The sequence below is a fragment of the Silurus aristotelis genome, assembly GCF_946808225.1.
Source record: "Silurus aristotelis genome assembly, chromosome: 19".
Taxonomy (NCBI): Eukaryota; Metazoa; Chordata; class Actinopteri; order Siluriformes; family Siluridae; genus Silurus; species Silurus aristotelis.
Genome location: NC_139592.1, coordinates 17,305,455 through 17,323,320, shown reverse-complemented (window position 1 = coordinate 17,323,320; position 17,866 = coordinate 17,305,455). Strand labels below are relative to the sequence as shown.

The window sequence follows — 17,866 nt, the reverse complement described above, 5'->3', positions numbered from 1 at the left end:
TTTTTATTAAATCTAGTTAAGGGCATCCAGAAAGTATTCACAGGGCTTCACTTTTTCCACGTTTTGTTATGTTACAGCCAAAATATATCAAATTGATTTTTTCCTTAAAGTTCTACAACAAATACCCCATAATGACAATGTGAAAGAAGTTTGTTTGAAATCTTTGCAAATTTATTAAATAATCACCTACATAAGTATTCACAGCCTTTGCCATGACACCTAAATTGAGCATTTTGTTTCCATTGATCATTCTTGAGATGTTTCTTCAACTTGATTGGAGCCCACATGTGGTAAATTAATTTGATTTGGAAAGGCACACACCTGTCTATATAAAGTACCACAGTTAAGTGCATGTCAGAGCACAAACCAAGCCATGAAGTCCAAGGAATTGTCTGTAGACCTCTGAGACAGGGTTGTATCGAGGCTCAGATCTGGGGAAGGGTACAGAAAAATTTGTGCAGCATTAAAGGTCCCAATGAGCACAGTGGACTCCATCATCAATAAATGGAAGAAGTTGAAATGGAACCACCAGGACTCTTCCTAGAGGAGGCCGCTCGGCCAAAGTGAGCGATCAGAGGAGAGGGGCCTTAGTCAGGGAGGTGACTAAAGACCTGATGGTCAATCTGAAAGAGCTCCAGCATTTCACTGTGGAGAGAGGAAAACTTTTCAGAACAACAACCATCTATGCAGCACTCCAACAATCAGGCATGTATGGTAGAATGACCAGAAGAAAGCCACTCCTCAGTAAAAGACACATGGCAGCCCGCCCGGAGTTTGCCAAAAGGCACCTGAAGGACCCTCAGACCATGAGAAACAAAGATTTAACTCTTTGGCCTGAATGCCAAGTGTCATGTCTGGCTGAAACCAGGCACAGCTCATCACCTGGAAAATACCATCCCTACAGTGAAGTATGGTGTTGACAGCATCATGCTGTGGGGATGTTTTTCAGCAACAGGAACTGGGAGACTAATAAGGATCAAGGGAAAGATGAATGCAGCAATGTGGAGAGACATCCTTAATGATAACCTACTCCAGAGCTCTCTGGACCTCAGACTGGGGCGAAGGTTTATATTTCAACAACAGGACAACGACTCTGAACACAGCCAAAATAGCAAAGTAGTGGCTACGGGACGACTCTGTGAATGAGCTTGAGTGGCCCAGCCAGAGCCCTGATTGAACATCTCTGGAGAGATCTAAAAATGGCTGTAAACTGACGCTCCCCATCCAACCTGATGGAACTTAAGAGGTTCTGCAAAGAAGATTGAGAGAAACTGCCCAAAAATAGGTGTGTCAAGCTTGTAGCATCATACTCAAAAAGACTTGAAGCTGTAATTGGCTTCAATTACAGCATCAAAAAGGAGCTTCAGCAAAGTATTGAGAAAAGGCTGTGAATACTTATGAACGTGATTTTTTAAATCATTGTTTGAAATCTTTCTAAATGTAAACTTTTCTCACGTTGTCATTATATTGTTTGTACTATTTTGAGGAAAATAATTAATTTAATCCAGCTAAATTATCATAATATAAAATCATTTTAATTCTAATTAAATACAGCTGTAACATAAAACAAAGAAAAAGTAAAGCACTTTGAATACTTTCTGGATGCACTGTACACTCCAAAATACATGCTACTACTTCTTTCAGGATCCTCAATAAACACATATCCAGTATTATTGGCATCCATACAGGTGAAATCACACTGTCTCCATGTTGGACAGATAATGTAGTATGCTTTGGATCATAAGACGGTGAAATCTTGGTTGGATCTGTCCAAAGAATCTTTTTCCAGAACTATACAGGATTTTTGTGGTTTTAAGCAGTCTAATATGATTTCATATACATCCGTTCCATCCCTTCCTGCAATTATAAATGCAGGAATTACACATTAACCTAGCCATACACTTAACACATGTAAAGTTCTATATACTGAACATTATTACAAACTCTCATAATCTGAATTAATTTGTGAATTTTTAAATATCAGTTCAAATCTGGCTGTTCTTTAAACAAGGCATTAGTTGTTGGAGACAATAATATTTATTTTAAAAATTCGGAAAAGATGCTTAGAGTACACCAGTTGTATCTATCCTGGACACACTCATAACGCTGGTTCTTACATTTGTAATTTATATATAGAAAATATGATCTCACTTCCAAAGTATGGAGCTCAGATCATTCCATCACCTCATGTTAAATGTGTCTTAGTCATTATATATAAACCACTCCTGTGTCATCTGCACATTCACGTTAGCTACTGCAGAGTTTTGACAATAATTAAAGTTTAAACTATGACTGGAAAACCATCTGGCCCCACAGAACTTCAGCAGGCAAATGTATGCTAAGGTCAACATACCCCTACACACTAGATCAGGGGTCACCAACATGGTGCCTATGGGCCTTTTCTAAAAATAGCTGTTTCCTACTTTGTTAAATCATTGTTGATGATTATTATGAGAAATCATTAACATGAACAGTCTTCACATAGATGAATATAATTAATTATAAATAATAATATAATAAAAGGTAAATTGAGCAAATTTGTTATTTCAGATCAAACTGAAAACTGTGTGTATTAAACTGGTAGCCCTTCACATTAATCGGTACCCAAAAAGTAGCTCTCAGTTTCAAAAAGGTTGGTGACCCCTGCACTAGATGATTTAGCTCCACTAAAGATAATATAAACTTTCTTTCGGCTTCTCCCATTAGGGGTCGCCACAGCAGATCATTCGCATGTTTGATTTGGCACATGTTTTTACGCTGGATGCCCTTCCTAACGCAACCCTCCCTAATTTATCCGGGCTTGGGACCGGCACTGGAAGTGGCTGGGGTTGGTTCCCTGACTGGGGATCAAACCCGGGCCGCAGCGGTGAGAGCGCCGCATCCTAACCACTAGACCACCAGGGGACCCACAAAAGATAATATAAGAAAAAACTAATAACATAATATCACACATCACACTATTGATGCTGGTCCAATGTCCCTCTACAGCTAAAAATTATAAAAAAAAAAAAAAAAAAAAAAAAAAAAACAGGCATACAGTCTTTTTTATACTACAGCTCAATGAACTAGGATTAAACGAACAAGAGAAGCATACACACCCTCAAAACTGAACAAAAATCCTTATCAAAATCAACTTCTGTTTTAAACCTACACATTTCATGAAACAGATCTCAGCAAAAGAATCTCTTAGTAAAATGTTTCCATTAGAACTAACAGTCATCAAACTCCTGATAAAAATAAATAAATAAATAAATAAAATAAATAAATAAATAATAAAAAAAAAAATTATAAATAAAAACTGACCTTAACCCATGCCAGCTGTCTATTACAGGTCTATATCAAAACGTTATTTATCCCATAACCCTAGAAAGGTTGCAGCACAGAAGTTATGCTCATACCTACATAAGAATAAATTCATGAAATGTATTAGTCATGATTTAGGCATCATCAAAGCACAGAGACAGCTCTGGTTAATGATTATTAATTAATGTAATGTCTTATTGTCTGGACGTTTCAGCATTTGCAAGAACAAGCTACAGTTAGTCCAGAATGTGAGAGTCCTTACTAGAACCAGATGTCTACTGTTTTGAACACTATTCAAATAGAATTTAATTAAATTGTACTATATACAGAAAAGCTAAACATTTTAATTACATGTAGACAATCATTTTTGGGACAGAAGTTTTAATTGCATAATAGTATTTTAAAAAAAAGTAAATTATGTGCAATTATTGAGATCCATTTGCATACAGAGAAGGACCCAGAATTAAAACAAGCAATTATTAACAATGAAGTCATAGATGAGATGACGAGGTGAGATGGCACCCTGGATTATAGGAACCAGAATAACAAATTGCTTAATGGTTCCCACTGCTACTGCTGTTGGTTATTGTGGTTGTGGCGCAATACAAGTTACAGGCTTATTATTATTTTCTTTTTTACTTCCAATGCTATTCGTAACAGGATCATAAAAAAGGTGATCAGAACCAAAATACTCTGTTTAACCTTGTCTTTTAGCTTTACATTGTAAATAGATACAGTGAAAATAAGAACAGTGAATCACTAGATTGATATTAATATACACATTGTGTATATACATTAAATCATTCAGCTATAATAGTAATACCTGCTCGTTGACAGTAAGCGGGGCATCATTAGCAGGAATGTCTTCTGAATCCATCATTCATTTTTCCTCCAAAAGGTCACAGGTAAGGCATGATGGCTGAGGGTGCTTCTGCATACAAGCCCACCTGAGGCAAGAAATTATAGTATTTCACCATGATCATCCATAACCTTAACTTAAGGGTCAATCTTAAAAATATAAAATACCCAATTTGTAGAAAGTAAGCGTATACCCTGCTTTAAATATACTGGCATTGTGTCAAACATGTGAATAAGCGGGGTCATCACTCACTTTTTCCAAAGCTGTGCAACATCTTATCAATCAGCACTTGGCCCAGATTATTCGATTGGCTTCGAATTACGTAGTTACATGACGTACCACGGTTCGGGAATACAACTTGTTCCATGTGCGTTTTAACGAAACCTTCACTGCCTATAACTTGGAATAAGACATTACAAGATACGGTGGCCTAAAAGGTAAACTGAAATGTGAAAAGCATGTATCCATTCTAAGACAGTTTGTTATTAATTGATATAACGGTACGGGGGCGCATGAGAATTGTGAGAATGAGAGGCATTAGCTATAAAACACCAGGGCGATATGTATGTACTGCGCAACTACGATTTCATATAAGGAGGCCTGTACAAGCCGTAGTTGTAGTTTGTTCTGTGCACTCGATTAAAAACCCCGTTTTTCCGTTTGCTGTGAAAGTCAGAGAGACGTGTAAAAAGCATGCACTAAAATTCATCATCTGTCAAAACTTGGACAGGTGTTGTGGTTTTTAGTGCCTCCCCAACCCATTCAAAAAAAATCTCTGACTCGAGTTCAGCCCGCAAATCTTCAAGAACCTGCCTCTTCAAATCATAGTCCTCACACGCCAATCCTCTCAGCTGCATTTTCTGCATTTCCTTTCTCTTTATCATAAATATATAAATTATGCTAATTAAGACCATTGCATATTAACCCTAAAAGCGTATCCCATCACTACTTTGCCTCGTAAATTGTATAAAGCTCCCCTTAAATGCAATTATGATCATAACTTACCGGAGGAATTACGGTTAATTTCTGCCTTTCACCTCCTTCCGCGCGCTTTGCCACAGTTTGTATTAGACATACATAATTAAAAATTCATCTCACAGCTTCCAGACGGACGCTTTGGCTGCACACAAAAGAGGCATTTGCATTGATAAAGAGGCTCAACGACGCAATATAGCTCGTTTACTTAATATTTAATGGTGGGTATCCTCATAAACTATCGCTCAAGTGAACGCAGCCCAACGAAATAACATAAACGTAGGCGTTATCTGCAGACAAATCTTAGTATTAACAGAAATGTAGTATTTTGCACTACGTCATGAACATAATTTATGCAGGCCGAGTGTTGCCATGAAAAAATGTCCCTGGCTTGATACCAAACGCGATGGCGGCCTTAAAGGGGCAGCAGTCTCATTTCCAAACACAGACTACAGCGCTAAACATACCTCTGATGTGCTTTTACACTGCTGTACACATCCAGAGCAGGGCTTGATTGTGGCAGGAGACTTGAAGAAAATACACAAAACACATTGACCTAAAGACAATAAAAATTATATATAAAAAATACCAACTTCACAACTACAGAAAATATTATTCTGGATCAAGTTTACGCAAATATTCCAGGAGCATACGAAGCCACTCCATTCCTACACCAGGGCCTGTCAGATCATGTTTCACTGGTACTGACCCAGTGCTACAAGCCCAATATTAGCAAAACAAAGCCAGTTGTGAAAACTGTCAAGGTCTGGCTTGAAGAATCCACCTTATAAGAGGATTGTTTTGAGCTTAGAGACTAATGTATTCCTAAGGGGGGGTGATCTAGAGAAAATCTGCACATCAGTCCAGGCCTATATAGACTTCTACATAGACACTGTGTCATGGCAATTATCAGGATCCAGGGTTGTTGTGTCAAAGCAGACTTTATTCAGCAGTAGCTAAAAGACAGGCAGTTCCATGGAAGTACCCAAAAACATAGTCCACACACAGTCTTGATATACCCTCTTCAGCCATATATGTACTGCCCAAAGGTAGCATGTAATTCATGTATGACCACTCCATGACCCTCTATCCTGGCCACAACTCTTGGCTATCTGTCTTTTAGACACAATTATTACTCTTAACAAAATGCCCGTCAAGATTAAAATATGTTGTGCTTAAGTGTGCTGATTCTAATCACCCATTAAATGCTTCTTTGAATATACTATCTTGAGTGTGTACCAAAAAAATATATAATTCATGCTTGAGAGAAACACACGGTAATGGACAGGTTAAAAGGTTAAAAGCACCATAACTGTTGTAACAATCAAAAACATTAAAGTGTTCCCAAACCAGCAGATGTGGCTTGACAGGAAAGTATTCTCTCTATCTGAAGAACAGGAGGTCATTTTAAAAACCAGGCAACAAAGTGGCCTACAGTAATACTAGAAGATAGCTAAATAAGGGTAGCAGAGAGGCAAAGCATAAGTAAAAACACTGTATTGAAGGTCATTTTAAGAATAATAACCCTAGTAGCATGTGAAAGGGAATAAAACATTACTGGCTACAAGAGAAGTTTCTTGCAAATTAGCAATAACCGTTTATGCATCCCTGTACACAAGTCTTTCGCTCGCTTCGGTGATCAAAACAACAGAGTGGGAGAATGAACAAGCTCAGGTCTTACAGCATCATTAGGTCAGAGCCATTGTGCAAAAAAAGATTTACATCCACAAAACTGTAGGTCCCAACAAACTGAGACCATCAGAATCAGGTTTATTGGCCAAGTGTGTTGACACACACAAGGTATTTGGTTCCAGCTGTTAGTGACTTTTAAAGTACAGAAAAAAAAGTAAAACTATACATTCAGCTTGGACTATACAAAACAAAATAGACAAGACAAAACCAGACTATACAAGACAATACAGACAATGTGAGACAATATAGACTATGAGTATTAAATAGGAATTCAGGAATATAGAACATTGTACAATATACAGCAGCAATAGTGTGTGTAAGATATATGGATGATGTGTGATGACTCATAGTTTTGATAATGCAGTATTTATAGATATAAAAGAGGGAATATAATCGAGGTAAGTTACTAATGAGGATGTTCTTCTATTGTAGTCTAACTTCTTCCCTGTAGTCTGTTGCATGTGACTGATATTCATGTGAATGATATTCACTGACTTTAGTTCAGCATTTAATATCATTATCCCTCATAAACTCAGATGTAAACTGACCAACTTGGGCCTAATCATTTCACTTTGCTCATGAATCATGGTCATGGTCAGTTCTTCTCTCTCAAAAGTAAAGTTTGCTGATGTCACCACCATAGTAGGGTACATTTTGCAAAATGTGGAAAAAGACAACAGGGAAGAAGGTAGACTACAGTAGAAGAACATCTGCTTCAGCTATCTATGGACAAACACAACACAAACCAAAGAGATTATTGTTTTTTGATTACAGGAGATCTAGAAGTGATCTCTAAATAATAACTGGATGGCAGTGATAAATCAGCAGGTCTGTCCTTCAGAGTGGAAAGCACCATGTTGTCAACTGCTTGTTTAGAGTCCTCTTCCATTATGAAACCTTGTTCTTTGGCAAACCAAATATCCCAAAGGAGTCATCAGTTTGCAAAAATCTTAAAGCAGGCAGAGATCACTTCCATGGCCCTGTGCAGATTCTACAGAATGTGTTTGCAATATCAAAAGCTGGGATTTGAATTTATGGCCTTTTGGTCAGTAGTGTAAACATCCTAACCACTGCACTACCACTTCTCAATTTAATTAGATAAACACAAAGCCAGTTGTGAAAAGATCTAATGGTTGTACATGTAGTTTTATTAAGTTAAGTAGTATGTATATTTCTGTATTAATCCAGGTTAAGATATTAAGGTGGAAACATAAGAATATTTTTGAAGTATTTTTTAAAATGTACAAAGAAATTCCTACCCCACTAAATATTACCTTCGTATCAGTTAACTCTGTTAATAGTTTAACTGAAAAGGGAGTAAAACAGATGCAAGTAGAAATGAAGACTATCTTTATTTTCCTTAATGCGGTTCACTTTAAGTGAGAGTAGCGCAGACAGAAATGACGTAGAGGAGCTCACAGCCCGAACATACGGATGAAAACAAGGAAGTAGCCAAGAAGCGAGTTTTGTTTTAACACACTGTTATAAATTAATTTCTTTTCGACAAAATACAATGAACAACAAAGGTGAGTTTGTGTACGTGGTCTTTTCCACACCATTCGAGCATCGTCGACGAGTCAGTCGTATTGTACACATATGGTTTTTGTGAGGCCGTTCTAATTTGTTTTAAGTAAATAGCTAGCTTGTTAGCACACAAACATACATCAATCGAATAGTATTATCAATGTTGTTCGCTCACCTGTTAATACCAAATCATATGTATACCCTAATGGCAATACATCGGTATAAAACTATAACATTTACAGGTAATTTTAACGACTAGCAGAAAAATGAGTTGTGAATAAAAAGGTGACCGTGAACATAGCTAATTAGCTAGCTAGCAAATTAAACTCTGACGTGACAGTTTTGATGAGGTTTTCCGCTGGGATAGAAGATTAGATTATGTTTGTTTAGTGTTCGTTGTTTTATCTTGTTTTTCTTTACAGATGCCATACATTTTTTTGGTTTTTGGTATTTTCACGTAAAAATTTTGTAGATGGGTTGCCAACTCAATGACATTTCTGATTACTTATTTATTTGTTGTTTAGGATTTAGGGTTAAATATATCGATAAATTAAAGGATTCCGATTAAAGAAAAAAACATTATTTAAAAATCATACTGGGGACTTACTTTAAATGTTGCAGTATAATTGACAATTATTGGCAATGATGCAGGCAGTGGATATTTATTTTGAGTTTTGGCACTCAAATTTCGAAGATCTGGCAACCATGGACGCCTGAGCGGCCATGTAAACGCAAGCAGGAAGGAGAAATGGATTTTTTTCTGTTCTACACGGGGGAATACTAAACCGAATACTGAACCGTTTTTAGTTGTTGACATTGTACAAATAATAATAAATAATCCTGTTCTTGTATTTTGGATGATGGCTTTAAATTATGTCCAGGGTCCTTCCATAACACTGATTACCTGCAAACAGTCCCCTCTAAAAGTTGTTTTTTTCTTTTTTTTCTTTTTTTTTGTTGGAAAAAGCATGGCCAGATCGTTTTGTCATGCATTGAAGACATTTGTGTTTGGGGGGAAAAAATAATTATAATAGTATTATTAAAATTAATACGCAGTAGATCAGAATAAATGAGATTTAATTTCTTGATATTTACATCTAGATGTGTAAAAAATGGTGCGTTTTTTTCCCCAAGTGAATTTTGGAACCATTAGATTAAATGCTAAACCTTTGGTTGTGAATATTGCATTAGTTGTTAAAAAGGATTATCCAGCTAAAGGCCAGAGAGTTGTGTCTGGGAGGAAGCAAGCTATTTTTCAGCTATGAAAAGAAGGAAACTTGATCAGAGCCACTGATATGAAGGTTATGAATAATTTAAAACACCAAATAACACATTGAAATCTGCAAAAACAAGAGAGGACTAGCAGAGAGTTGCTGACAAATTAAAATTGTATTTGTGTAGTGCTTAACAATTAATATTGTCTCAAAACATCTATACATAAATACATACAAGAACATTATACAAAATATTTTTACTACTTTTACTATTATTAAACTATTAATATTTATAATATATTAAAGTTAAATCATTCTTTCATGAGAATCTTTTCAAATGTAAATTATCTTCGTGTTTTAAAAGAATCAGTCTCTCACATTTGGATAGCTCTCCGTTTTACCTTTGCCTTTCCACAACAGGTTCCTCTTGTATAAAATAAATAAAAAAAAGTGTGGCTTCAACAGACTGTCCATATTACCTCTGCTTATAAAGCCATGATCTAATCTCGTTAACATTAAATAAACTTAACACTGAGCAGGTTTGATCTTAACACTATAATCCTTTGCCATGTCAAAACGCCAACATAAAAATACATCTTATTAAATAATCCATGTACAGAGAACCAACTCCAGGTTAATCCAGAAAAGTTGGCAACCATAGATATACTAAGCATATAAAAATGTTAAATTCTATTTAGTTTTTAGTGTATGATTTCTGCCTTAGTTAAGTTACACAGAATAAATGGTAAAACTAGTTAAAATACATCATCTTACTGGTTTCCATAAGCATAGCCAGTGATTTTATTAGGTTTCTCAGTCCATGCATGACATGTTTTAACCAGAGTTATTTATATATATTTAAAAAAAAAAAAAAAAAAATATATATATATATATATATATATATATATATATATATATATATATATATATATATATATATATATATATATATATGTGTGTGTGTGTGTCTTTTGATACTAAAATCCATGACTGATTGTTCCTGTGTAGGGTCATATCCACAACAGGCTGTGTATCCTCAGCAGAGCTCAGCACCTATATACCCTCCTGCTATGCAAGTGCCACCACCCCAGGTACCTCCATACACAGATGCCCCTCCTGCCTATTCTGAGGTAAGAAATAGGCTGAACATTCACCAAGTTTATTCCTTCTTGTTAAAAAATTGTTACAAATTTATATTCCTGAAATCATTTGTATAAAAATGTATAAAGCCATAATTCTTAAAAATTGCTATAAACATGTACCTACTTGTTTTTTTTTAGATACCACATGATCACTCTCACATTGACTGATTTGTGCCAAATTGTAGATGGCCAAAATTGGACCTTGAGTTTTTGAACAGCAACATAAGTTAGTCCTCATGATTAAAAGAGATAAGAGATTTTAGACGTTTGATCATCCTGTGACTTTGATCCTGAGGACAACCTGACTGCATAAACAATATGATCATGACCAAACTCTATAACATACACAGGTGTTTGTTTGGTAAACAACATTCTCTAGTGAGCTTATATTTAATGCCAAAATCTAGTAAGACTAGACCTGCTAATTCTGGTGCAGTGCAGTGTTTTTATACCACTAGTGTAACAGTCAATAAATTAGTAGTCTAAATGTGAGCTTGGCATGTTCTTTTTTTTTTTTCCTCTACAGATCTATCAACCAAGGTATATGCATCCACCCCAGGTTACTGGGCAGCTACCTCCCATAACGACTGCATACCCTGCAACCCAGATGTTTGTGCCAATGCCCCAGACTGTGCCCGTTGGCGCAATGCCCCCTAATGTTGCAATGGGTTACTACCCAATGGGACCTGTGTATCCTCCAGGCTCCACAGTATTAATGGAAGGAGGATTTGATGCTGGAGCTCGATTTGCCCCTGGTAGCACTGCTTCCATACCTGTGAGTATGCCCACTAAATACATTTCTGAAAAGACCACAACAAAATAAATGGCAATGTAAAGCCGCACTGTAACATGATTGCAATTCTGAATAAATGATAATCATATAAAAGTACATTAATTGTGTAATTCAAGCCACCACATAATCTTCCAAGGTGGGATGTGTGTAATGCACTGTTAAAAACAAATAGTAAAAACAGTTTTACGTGGCTATAATGGTACCTCATTTGCTTGTTTTCTTTAAAATACCAGCCTCCTCCCCCTGGACATGCTCCAAATGCAGCACAGCTGGCAGCAATGCAGGGTGCAAATGTGATGATGACACAACGCAAGAGCAACTTCTTCATGGGTGGTTCTGGAGGGGGTTACACTATTTGGTAACAGTTAGAAGGAACTGATTTGACCATGACCTTTCCCCTTGTCTGGTGTTCTCTTTTTTCCCCTCTCTCCTGCCTCACCATGGGCAGCTTGGCTATGCCATGATAGTGATACAACAGAATGTAATGTTTTATAGTCCCTAATATCAGTACAGTACTTTGATGTCTTTTAGTTTAATACATGATTAAATCTTAAAAATTTTTAGATCATGTTTATTTATGGTTTGAAAACAGACTTTTGCTAAGATCATTGTGGCGCATAAACTAAAACCCATAAAGGGTTTTGTTTGTTTTTTTTTCCCCTCTGTGATGTTTAACAATGTACCCTTACTACTGTTGGTAAGTTAGGGCTGCCCTGCTAACATTAATTTACACATTATACCCATTAAAATAATAGTATATTTATTTAATATCAGTAAAAGCAGTTATATATTAGACTATTTTACACATTCTAATTACAACAGAGTACTGTACTGTACTATTTTGGGAAAGAGTAGATCAATATAATTGGGTGTTAAAATTGAGCACTGCATCATTAAACAGATTAAAATGCAGTAAATAAGCACTCATTTGATTCAGAACGTTGGTTGGCTTTTTAATTTTTTCCACATCACGTCGGATACCCAGAACTGTATATAATGCTGTGTTCAGTGAAACAACTGTTTACTTTTCACTAAGAGTTTGTGCTTCACAAATTAATTTCTTTAGAATTATTCTTAAAGTTTAATTAGAAGTTCAGAGTTAATCAAAAGTTTTTTTTTGCATAAGCACATTAAGCAGTTTTTTTAGTTAACATTTAAATGTATAACCAAGAAGCTGGTTGTACCAAAGATCTGGATTAGAATGCACTAAAAGCTTTAAATGTGACTTGAAATTATTCTCGGAATATATCTGCACATGTGATAAATTAATAAATAATACATAGAAACATATCAGAAAAATATCGATAATTGCATCTTGGTGGTTCTGCATGCTTTTTATTTTAGGGGACTTTTATTCAAAGCTATTTTGTTTTAATAAAGATCAGTCTCTTTTTTAATTTTTTTAAATGCTACACTTGTTCACTGTCAACCAACTCTGAAAAGTTAGACACTTTTGAAAGTTGTTTTTTTTGTACTCATGCTTTCTACATGCAAATAGAGTGCCAGTCATTAAATGTTGCAGTGTGAATGTTTTTTAATTTTATTATACATGACTTACACTGAGATGACACAGATTCTACATGTTTTTTGATCTGGTTGCCTTTTTGGGTGACGCAGCATGTTCTAACAGTTTGCTTTTCAATGCTAAACTCAAGAAAAATACTTACTTTTGATCTGTAATATTATTTCTACCAAAACTATCAGATATCAGAATTTTATGACCAGTAAATCCCCCAAAAAAACAATTAACTATCTATCTATAGTAAAAAAAACATGAAAAATATGAAAACTAGTTGCTCAGCTGCTTTTACTATCAAAAGATGTATTGAACTTGCGTTCATTTAACTTTTTATACACACCCCCTCAGGTTTAGTTTTCTGTAGTTCAGTTTTTCCCCTGAAACATACAATTAACAACAGCACTACTGGGTATCCGACAGTATACTCAAAGATGTATCCATTATGATGATGATGAAGCCTAAACTGCCAAAAAGTAAGCAAAGTCTTCAGACCTGCATGTGATCATTGTTAGCATGGAAATGGTATTTGCACAACATGCCATCACCACTACCCCATACTAGTAATCTGAAGTGTGCATTTATGGGTTCTAATATATATCTTCATTAATATTTGCGCCCTTGATAGATGAGTTAAGAACCCTACAAATTTGTGTCTATTGTTTTACCTTCTGAATTTTTTGTTTTAAAAAATTAAATACTAATAAACACAAAACATGATAGATAGATAGATAGATAGATAGATAGATAGATAGATAGATAGTCAAACCTAAATGTGTCATTTATCACAATGGGTATGGCCAAGAATATAGCTGTGACTATAGCACCTATAGTCAACAAACATTTTTTACAGCCTTCTTTGCTCATATTTACCAAGGGTGCAAATATTAATGAATGGCACTGTAATGATAGTTTGACAAACAACTGGCATCTTTATAAGAGCTGTCATATATCTAATATTTTAAAAAGGTAACGATCTGCAATTACTACTAAGTAAAAAAAAAAAAAACAATAAAGACTTTCAGACATTGAAAAAGAAACTGTTATTTTTGACACAGTAAGTTGATATTCATTTTAAAAAGTCATGTGCTGCTTGCTTCTTAGGACAGCAGACATCAGTATATTCTGTTTAAATATATATGGACAGTAGCAAATATCAAAACTCCTCCACTTTATTAGGAATACCTGCTCGTTTATGCTGTTATTTTATCAGTCAATAAAATGGCAAAAATGCTTGTGTCAAATCTTCACATCAAACATCAGAATTTGGGGAAATGTGTTCATAGTTATTTTAACCATGGCAGGGTTGCTGCTCATCTAAAAATTTCACACATCAGTCTTTAGAACCCAATAAAGAGGAACAAAACAGTGGAAAATAACCAGACTGGTCTAACCTGACATTTGAAGTAACTCAATTAAACAGTTGTTAGAACCCTGGTGAGCAGCAGAGTATCTTAGAATTCACATCAAACATGGACAAAGAACTGAGTTTTTCATGGCCACAGACTAACCAAATCGTTGAAGACTGGAAAAAGACTAGATGAGCCTTTGTTTATGATAGGCTCTGATTCCGTTTTTTATTTTTTGTTTTATGTATTCTGAGATAATGTTCATCATGGTTGTAAAGGGTCACTTTTTGGTCCCCATGTTCTTCCTGGCAGACCAAACAAAATTGTTCCCCGGAATGCTTATTTACAAGGTACTTCCTGTCACAAAACTGTGGCTTCCTCAATTTTTTTTCCTGCATATTCTGTGAAAAACTCAACACAATTGTGTAAAAATCCCAGGACATCAGTTTCTTTAATACTCAAACCAGTCCATCTGCTACCCTCAACCATGTAATGATTAAAGTCATAGGTCACATTTTTTTCTCTATTCTGAAGTTTGATGAGAACATTATATTGAAGTTAACTGAAATTCTGTATGTGCATGATTTCATGCATTTTGCCTTCTGGCACATGATTGGCTGATTGGAAAACTGCATAAATAAACAGGTGTACAAGTATCCACTTTTTTCCTGTAAGTGTATAAAGTACAGTAAATGCTTATTACAAATCATGAACTTAGCTTTCAATCTATACAATAATTACAGCTTGATTATTTCAATGAGGGTAACAATTGTCTTGATATGCAAAAACAAAATTACAATAAAAACCAATGATGATTAACAAATACCGGAAAATTGAGACAGAGTCACAGTGTTATATTACTAGCTTCAATGTGTATGATTAAACTATTTAAAAATAACTTTTAAAATAAGGGATAGCCTAAGCAGACAAAATAAAAGCTTTTTTTTGTTGTTTGTTTTTTACAACATCCTTATTTTGTGTTTTAATCAGTAAGAATCTAATGTTTTTATGGTAGTTATAGTTGCTGAATTTGGTTAGGTGAAAACATAACTGAGCAAATGAAGTAAAAGGTGCACAACTCAAGATTTTCCTGTTTCAAAAATATCAGAAGATAAATGAGACAAAAGATCAGAATTTTAGCTTTCATTTCCTAATATTTACATCTTGATGTGTTAAGGACCTTTTGGTTGAAACCACTTTTCAACAGTAAAAAATATCAAACAAATTCCATATAGGAATTGGCAAAGAAAGACAGATATGATCCAAAGTGTAGCAAAAGAAAACCTTTTCTCCATCTTCACAGTGCAGGTAATGGATTAGGCTTATGTGGCTGCTTCTGGAAAGGGTTCACAAATCTACTGATGAAACTCAGAAATGTAGCGGTATAATGATTTCCAAAGTCTACAGATAATAGCAACCAATCTGCAGGAACTACATCATGCAGCAAAACAAAGGACACAAAAATGGTAAAAACTGAAAGGTTTTTTACTGAAAAAGTCCATCACCAGACCTGAGCATGAGTGTGAAATTCTGATTTGTCTCATATTTACCTTTTCTAAAACCCAAAAGGTCCCAGTGCGTATCAAAAACTTGCCCTTGCCCTTTCAATATCTTGGTACTGAGGGACTGTATGTGTGTATGCATTGGGTTGTTGTTCCATCATGCTTTGTTCACTCAGCTAGCATGTGTATTTAACAGAGGTGGAAATTCTGCTGCATCTCACCACCAGCAGGAGACAGTTACAAAAGTAAGTCTGTGGCACGAGGTTTCTTGCTTCTGATATATCAATATAAGTAATGCTAATAAATCCCCAAAACACTAAAGCACAAATTCCATCATTATTAAGTCAATGTAAACTTACCACGGTCTTCCCAGAAAAAAAATATCTAATTGTCCATACTTATTTAAAATGACATCCATACCGGTTGAATTTCTTTAAATGAAGTACTCCTTGTTTTCAGTGACTGTGTCATGGAAGACTTTGTCTGGGTCCACACCTGGTGCAGCCTCTCCTGTTGTCCTGTAGATTCCCTTGTTGTGACACATATAGCGATACAACAGGTACACCAAGCCAGCCAGTGCACACAAGACCAGCAGAATCACCACTAAAACAATATGCAGAGATGCAGCAAAAATCTAATTAGAAAACAATAACCTAAACTAAAAGGTATTGTGGTATTTCTTAATGTGGATAAATATACAGATCAAATCCTGATGAAAAACATGCAAGAATATAACTTTCTGCCAAATTAATTTATAACAGCCTAAACTAAACAGAGTGGAAACCATCTTATATCCTAAAAAAGCATGCCTAATAAATTTACAAATGTATGAAGACAAGCATTTTTGATGTTCAAGTTTCATTAGATATAAAATCAGGCTTCCACATGACCTTTGGCAGGAGAGGTGTGTAACTCACCTCCTATAACAGCTGAGTCTGTATAGTTTGGAGCCACAGCTGTTGGCATTATTTCTGTGACTTGGGGAGAAGAGAGAAATATCAGTGACTTCAAATGATATATTTTGGAGTTACAGGGATTTTACTGCAGGCTGATTAGCCTGTTACCATGACACAATAATAAAAGAACTGCTGTTCTTTTTTTTTTTTTTGCGAACAACAATGTATTATGGAAATACACGGTGGTGTTTTATATTAAAGTAATTTAATGTTCAGTTCAATTCTGGTAGTATTGCCAGTTTGTGGCAATGTCAACGAATGTGTTTATTGTATTACTTACGGTTAAAAGGTGGTGTGGTGGCCATGATGAACAGCGTTAAGACCCAAACCTATACAAAGTAATACAGCACTTCAGTGAAATTTATCATTTTCAAACAAATATAAGCGATATATTGCAAGAAAATAAGACGCTAGTGGTTGCTACCCTGAGTCATTACACTTCACATTATAATTCATAAAACAGCCAATTTGTTTGTTAAACGTCTATTAGACAACAGAAACTCTGCTGCTGTAGTGGTAACACACAGCATGCGGTGGCACAGGGCCATTACTCTACACAGTTTAATAGGAATAAACTATTCTTTTTTTTTTTGAGTAACAAAATATCGCACTTTCTCATAATACTAATAAAAAAATAGTTAAGTTAAAAGTATGAAATCAAAGTAAGACCACAGTGAGGCTCGAAGCCGTAGGTTGTTTTATTTTGGTGTCAAACTTTGAACAGGAAGCGAATATAAACAATAAGTTACAGGAACACAGTCTACCACGCCGTAGTCGAGCCAAACCTGTAACAAACTTACCTCACACCGTGAAATTGTCGAAAGGCATTTGTTGTAGTTGATCGGTTTGTTTCTTTATGTCGAAGTTCGCATGACGTTTTATAAAAACAGGTCTCACTATTTAACACTTGTAAGTAAAGATACAGCGAAAATGGACCAGTGCAAAAGGTAGCATGCTAGTCGAGGTGCTTATCCGGCTCTGTATCAGGAACAATGAAGTTCAGTCACACCTCAAACCCAGGAGCAAACCACATTTACACGA

General features: G+C 35.4%; 2 protein-coding genes and 1 long non-coding RNA gene across 12 annotated transcripts in view; 1 reads left to right on the top strand and 2 right to left on the bottom strand.

The window, feature by feature from the left end:
• Nucleotides 1-9,138, bottom strand: part of pou6f1 (POU class 6 homeobox 1) — a 23,280-nt gene extending 14,142 nt beyond the window's left edge. Inside the window, exons 1-3 of one of the 10 annotated variants that reach the window (XM_083570520.1) lie at nucleotides 5,168-5,559; nucleotides 4,415-4,561; nucleotides 4,127-4,250 (exon numbers count right to left, since the gene is read on the bottom strand). In XM_083570520.1, coding sequence (XP_083426646.1) covers nucleotides 4,127-4,183 — 57 coding nt within the window. In that variant the 5' untranslated portion in view covers nucleotides 4,184-4,250; nucleotides 4,415-4,561; nucleotides 5,168-5,559. Of the gene's footprint in view, nucleotides 1-321; nucleotides 646-4,126; nucleotides 4,257-4,414; nucleotides 4,562-5,167; nucleotides 5,560-5,604; nucleotides 5,624-8,960 lie in introns of those variants that run through there. The other 9 variants (XM_083570521.1, XM_083570523.1, XM_083570525.1 and 6 more) reach the window with 9 other exon arrangements.
• Nucleotides 8,198-13,016, top strand: dazap2 (DAZ associated protein 2). Its single transcript, XM_083570595.1, has 4 exons — nucleotides 8,198-8,355; nucleotides 10,576-10,697; nucleotides 11,236-11,484; nucleotides 11,736-13,016. The coding sequence occupies exons 1-4, from the start codon at nucleotides 8,343-8,345 to the stop codon at nucleotides 11,862-11,864; spliced, it is 513 nt and encodes a 170-aa protein (XP_083426721.1). The 5' UTR covers nucleotides 8,198-8,342; the 3' UTR covers nucleotides 11,865-13,016.
• On the bottom strand, nucleotides 12,142-17,866 carry LOC310742043. The gene is made up of 4 exons (XR_014538123.1): nucleotides 17,626-17,866; nucleotides 17,106-17,154; nucleotides 16,787-16,846; nucleotides 12,142-16,472 (listed from the first exon to the last, which is right to left on the bottom strand). It is a non-coding gene; the product is annotated as an uncharacterized lncRNA (long non-coding RNA).

Coding starts and splice junctions, on each gene's coding strand:
- dazap2 (XM_083570595.1), top strand. Junction 10,698..11,235: donor CCCCTCCTGCCTATTCTGAG/GTAAGAAATAGG, acceptor TTTCCTCTACAG/ATCTATCAACCAAGGTATAT. Junction 11,485..11,735: donor GTAGCACTGCTTCCATACCT/GTGAGTATGCCC, acceptor TTAAAATACCAG/CCTCCTCCCCCTGGACATGC.